This window comes from Dipodomys ordii, unplaced genomic scaffold (assembly GCF_000151885.1).
Source record: "Dipodomys ordii isolate 6190 unplaced genomic scaffold, Dord_2.0 Scaffold73, whole genome shotgun sequence".
Classification (NCBI taxonomy): Eukaryota; Metazoa; Chordata; class Mammalia; order Rodentia; family Heteromyidae; genus Dipodomys; species Dipodomys ordii.
Window position 1 is genome coordinate 8,878,545 of NW_012267289.1, and position 6,667 is coordinate 8,885,211.

The 6,667-nt window shown below is 32.7% G+C and overlaps 1 protein-coding gene across 1 annotated transcript; it reads left to right on the forward strand.

The window, feature by feature from the left end:
- The first annotated feature begins 5,512 nt into the window (after window positions 1–5,512).
- Window positions 5,513–6,451, forward strand: LOC105991445 (olfactory receptor 5K3-like). The gene has a single exon (XM_013024087.1). The coding sequence runs from the start codon at window positions 5,513–5,515 to the stop codon at window positions 6,449–6,451; it is 939 nt and encodes a 312-aa protein (XP_012879541.1).
- The last annotated feature ends 216 nt before the right edge of the window (window positions 6,452–6,667 follow it).

Below are 6,667 nucleotides of genomic sequence, written 5' to 3' on the forward strand. Positions count from 1 at the left end.
AATAAGTATGATAGTTCTTGGAAAAGTGGTTTCAATTCACAAATACTTTTGCCTAAATGACATATAAGGACAAAGTAGAAAATTCTACTATTCAAATAGTAACTTACTAAAGCATGCTAATATTTTAGTTTAATTCTACAAGAAGAGATTTTGCTCAAATACAGTTTAAAATGTGAGTAATAAGACACACAGGAGTAAAGAAATTTTTCTGAGTTGCAATTTTTGAAATAGTCATAAAATCCAAGGAATAAGAGTTTGTATATATAGACGTAGCTGATTAAATTCTTAATATTGAAATGCAATCTTAAAGTCTCAGACACATTAGAAATTTTCAGATATTAATCTGATGTTAAAAAACAATATCCATGGTAGGGAAAGTGTATGCTCCAATTAGATTTCCATCTTGACTTTAGTATAGGAAATGAAGTTTTTAATTTATATATATATATATATATATATATATATACCATTAAAGGTCATGGGGTTTGGATATGAAATTTCTTACAGCCTATTTTCATGTGGCCATCAAAATAAAAATCAACTTTAGCACTTAAACAAGTTTACAGATGAGCAAACAACACAGAAAACAATCGGTAGGATGAATTCTCCCTCCTCATTATATAATCAATAGATCTCAACATTTATGTTTGCTTCAGAAAAGTATTATGTTTGCATCTGGTAAATGGTAACTGCTACATTCTTATCTCTTAATACTTCTTATATTTGTGATCCTTTATATTCTAATGCCCATACACTAATTTAATTTCAAGTAACTTTTCAGTTGTACATGTTATGATTTTTCAATATTATTAAGAAATTACACACTTTATCATCTCTGCAAACCTACTTAAAATTTACAATTCACCAACAAAAAAATAAAGGTGGTGCTCTTTAACTGAACTCGGGACACTAGGATTAAATAAATGATAGCCATAAATATGATATCATACAATGTTTCGTAAAAGCATGAAAATTCATGGTGAAGTAGAAGAGACAGACACAGGGTAGAGATTCAAGAGAAACATGGATCAGTTACATTTTACCTGACATTAATTTCAAAATTTGGAGAAGCCAGAAAATCATGTAGTTAATACAAATTAATTTTAAACAAGATTAAAAACTGTCATACAGTTGATGACCTCATGATAATCTAGAAATAACTATTCCAACAAACATTTCAAAGAGCGAAGGCATTTCCATATATAATCATGGTAGCATTATAATTATTGCCAAGAAATTTGACAGCATCTAATACGTACTTCATGTATTTGAATGTATGTCCCTGCCAGTACAAAACCATGAAGTTAAGACTCTATGATGCTCAGCTTTCTTGCTCATGGCTGGTGCTTTACCACTGCAGTCCAACTGCATTTGGAACTGGATCCTCATTGACTTTTCTCCCTGATCTGGCTTCAAACTCCAGCCTCCTGAGTAGCTACGATTACAGGTATAAGCCAACAATTCCTGCTTCTCCGTTGTTTTGTTTGATATTTTGCTTTTTTAATTTTTATTTTATTGTAAAGATGCTGTACAGAGGGGTTACATGAGTAAGGCAATGACTACATTTCCTATGGAGCATTGTTACCCCTCCTTTGTTGTTCTCTCACTATCCCTTCCCTCCTCCATCTCCCTCATTCCTCCCCCCTCCCCGAAGTTGTATAGTTCATTTCCAGTATAGTCTCTTGTGGGTATTATTGTTGCAATAGGTCATCCTGTGTCCGTGTTTCAGCATTTTGTTATTCCCCTTCTCCTCCCCAAATTAGATAAATATATATACAAGATGCAGGGTATCAAATACAATCACAGCTGAGGAAATAGCATATGAGGAAGAACATACAAAGGAAACAAAAAAATCACATAGTACATTAAAAACAACAGGCTTGGAAGGTGGCTCAGTGGTAGAGTGTTTGCCTTGCATGCATGAGGCCTTGGGTTCGATTCCTTGGCACCACATAAGCAGAAAAGGCTGGAAGTGATGTTATGGCTCAAGTGGTAGAGTGTTAGCCTTGAGATGAAGAGCTGAGCTGAAGGACAGCGCCCATGCCCAGAGTTCAGGCCCACAACCACCCCCCCCAAAAAAAAGGAAGGAAGGAAGGAAGGAAGACCAACCTCTTGTGTCCATATCTTGAGGTTTATTTCACTTAGCATCATCGTATACTTAGTATCTTATCTTACAGCTTTTGCGCTTTTCTGCTTGTCTTGTAAGATTATCCTGGATGTATACTAGTTATGGCAAATAAGGAAAACCATGGGACCTATATTTCTTTGGGTCTGGCTTACTTCATTTAATATAATTTTTTCAAGTCTTTCCATTTCCTAACAAATGGGGTGGTGTTATTCTTTCTGATGAGGCATAGAATTCATATATATAGATATATATGTAGATATACGTATAGATATATACATTCTACTATTCCACTATATATATATATATATATATATATATATATATATTCATTGACTGAGGGGCTTGTTCAACCACTCAGAAAAGCAATATGGATGGAGGTTCCTCAAAACACTACACATAGAGCTCCCCTATGACCCAGCAATCCCACTTCTGGGTATTTTACCCTTTTAAAATTAAATTCTCTATCATTTTGTTCATTCTTTGAACAAATTGGATCCTAGTGGGTTTTTTTTACCAGAAATATGCATTGTCAATGTTTTTTCATAGCCCATGTATTATCTTCCTAAGAAGAGAAAACCTCTGAATTGGTTTTTACAGATGTTTTCCATTTTAGTGTATCAAGCTTATCAATTCTTTCTTTAATACATTATATTTTTCTTTAATATATTGTTTTCTATAATATATTATTATGAAAGCATGAATAAAACTTATGAACATACAGATGAATTACTACCTTTAAAAATTAAAGTAATCTGGTCTAAGCAAAACAGTCCAGAGAAAAATGCCAGTAATATACAGTACAGACAAAATAAATCACATTTTGACTAAGTATTTTGTACATAGAAATGAATTGAATTCACATAATGAAGAAGTTAAGGAAACTGACTGAACCTAACATACCTGTACTTCTCTCTACAAGTATTAGTAGTTTAAATAAGCTACATTAACTCTACTTGATCCAGTAAACTGTCAAACTATCCTGAGATTTTATATATTTTATATTTTTTATATATTTATATTTTTATGTATAGAATATGAGGAAACAGAAAAAAACAATAATAATGCTAATACTAATAATAGCAATAATACTAAATAGGTCTAGGCACTGGTGGCTCATGCCCATAACCCTAACTTCTAACATGGGTAGGATCAGGATCATATTTCAAGGCTATCCAAAGCAGGAAAGCTCATGAGACTCTTATCTCCAATTAACCATAAAAATAAAACAAAAACCAGAAGTGGAGTTGTGATTCTAGTAGAATGATTGGCAAAAAAAAAAAGATTTGAGGATAGTGTCCAGTCCCTGACTTAAAGCCCCAAAACCAACACAAACAATAGACAGATAGACAAGATGGGAGACAGGTAGGTAGATAGAAGTTGTATCAGTAGCAGCTGTTGAGGACAAATCAACATAATGACTTCAACCAAACTCATTATCACAGGGTAGCTTTAATTCCATGTAGTTGGAATTATTCAGGAATGCATATCTCCACAGAAATACACTAATGTCAGTGCAGGCAATTCCCTGAAGGATTTGATTGAACACTCTACCATGTAAGCGACGTGATTACCAACACTGACCTGTGGGTCAGTGAGATTTTCATTTCTGTAATCCCAAGTGCATTAAGATGCAAGTTATGTATATATATATATATATATATATATGTATAAAACAAACTTCTGACACCATCATCACAGTGCAAATAAAAAACTCTCTTCTCATGAAACCTAGGTAAGAAATGTCCTTTAATGTTTCCTTTCGTTATTTGGCATTTTTCAACATTCCTAAATTATTACCCTTTCTTTTTTCTTAACTCTTCTCAAAATTGAGTATCATGTGTTTCTAAGATGAGATACAAAAATACAGTTCATCTGATTTTCTGAATTAAATATAAAATTTCAAATTGTACAAGTAAAATATGAAAATGGATGTTAAATAATTCAGGCACATGCATTAAAAGTAATTTTGATTAGATAGTGAAATTTGTGGTTTATATTTAACATTTTATGCAAAAATATGTTACTTTCTTCCTTTTGAGCTTTTAATTATGGAAATTTAAACCATAGAATGTATGTGATCAGATTGCTAAGTAAATATACAGCAATAGATCACCTAGTTAATACTATGAAACATTATAAAGTAAAGTAAAATGCAAATTTAAAATTCTACTTGGATATAACTGTTTTTCTCTTTTTGTCAAGTGTTAAAAAAAATCAAATAAAAGCCAGCCTGCTTTTATTAGTTTTTTTTACTTTTAGATATAATAAGGATTATCTTCTACATATTTCATAGGAAATAGAAAAAGGTACACAGAATAATCAAGATATATTTTAAAATTATAAAATTTCTTAAGATGATTGTATTACATTTTCCCCTAAAATCTCTCCCAATATTACTAATTAAAATTTGCAGTATGAAACATGTCTGTAAGCAATATTAATTAAATAAACAAAGGTCACCCATTTCTGGTCAATAGAGGAATATAGGATTAGAATGATTTCTGTCTTCTCTCTGAAGCATGCTTTACTGTTATCATTGTGTGTGTGTGTGTGAGAGGGAGAGAGAGAGAGAGAGAGTGTTTCAGGGCATTTTGCTTGCTACATAAGTATTTATCACTGAGCTACAGATCATCTCCCCTTTAGTATTTTACAGGTCCTATCTCAGAAACAGGTAAAAACCAGACATTACTAGGGTAGGTCAAGGGGAGGGAGTAGATGAAAGGAGAAAGGAAGGGTAGGGAAATGCAGTCAAGGTACTTAAGGTATATTTGTAAAAATGGAACTAAAAAAATTAAAAGGTGGGTAGGGGGTGGGAGTAAGGAAGTCAGTGACTGATAATAATCTGATAATAATCTAAGATCACTTGATTTCATTAAACAAGTATCTTTATAATTAGTAGATTACTAATATATTAATTTCAGCATATATATAATTTAGTATGTATTGTTTATGTTAACAAGTTTTAGCATACTTCTTAAAAATGCTCCATTGTTTGAATATATAGAAGTAGTCCTCTAGGAAAATAAGATACATAATTCTAGAAAACTGGACTAAAATTTGTTCTAAAAATCTTTTTAAATCTTTTTAAAACTGACAATGAAATAATTTGAGAAGAGTGAGCCTCTTATCCTTAAATGTATAAAAATGCAACGTTTCTACTTTAAGCATTCACCCTGGAATAACTATAAATTTACCAGTGACAGCTAGAGTTCATTGGTAATTACACTAAAAGAAAAAGTCCAGGAAGTACACAAAGCTATATTCTATAGAAGACAGGAGATGCTTAAAAAAGAAAATTTGGAGCCGTTATAAAAACATTTTTAAATGAAGGAAAATTATATCTTAAATAAAATCGTATCTCTCTTGAATCTTATCTCATAGAGTATGACTGAGGACAACAATTCCTCCACAACTGAATTTATCCTCATAGGATTCACAGATCAGCCACACCTGAAGACCCTGCTGTTCATCGTGTTCTTTGCCATCTATCTGGTCACCATGGTGGGGAATCTTGGATTGGTGGCCTTGATTTACATGGAACGCCGTCTTCACACACCAATGTACATATTTTTGGGAAACCTGGCTCTCATGGATTCCTGCTGCTCCTGTGCCATTACTCCAAAGATGTTGGAGAATTTCTTTTCTGCAGACAAGAGGATTTCCTTTCTTGAATGCATGGCACAGTTTTATTTTCTTTGTTTGGCTGAAACTGCAGACTGCTTTCTTCTGGCAGCAATGGCCTATGATCGCTATGTGGCCATTTGCAGCCCACTGCAGTATCACATCAAAATGTCCAAGAAACTTTGCATTCAGATGACCACAGGAACCTACATTATTGCAAATCTGCATTCTATTGTTCAAGTAGGATTACTGCTTGGGTTAACTTTCTGTGGGTCTAATCAAATCAATCACTTTTTTTGTGATAATCTTCCCTTATACAAACTCTCCTGTGTTGATCCTTACATTAACAATTTGATTAGACTTCTTTTGGCAGGGTTAATTCAAATTGTTACTATTACAGTACTCGTAGTATCATATTTCTATATTCTTTTCACTATATTCACAATGAAATCCAAGGGGGGAAGAAGCAAAGCCTTATCTACCTGCTCCTCCCACTTCCTCTCTGTGTCAATGTTCTATGGCTCTCTGCTCTTTGTGTATGTTCAGCCACATTCGGTTAATGAAGGGGATAAAGACAAAGCTGGTGCGGTGTTTTATACTCTAATAATTCCTCTGTTAAATCCTTTCATTTATAGTCTTAGAAATAAAGAAGTAATCAATGCTATAAAAAGAATAATGAACAATAGCTTTTTTCTGAAGTAAGTATCATCACCCTTAAAAAAGTGATTTCAACTTGAAAATACTGTTGCCTAAAGTGACATAGACAGAGAAAGTAGAAAATTGTAATCAAATACTAACTTATTAAAACATGATGACCTTGGAGACTAATTAGTACTAAAAGAAGGGATTTTGCTCAAATATACTTGAAAATCGTGGGTAGTAAGACATACCTGCAATAAAGTAAGGAATATTTTTGTA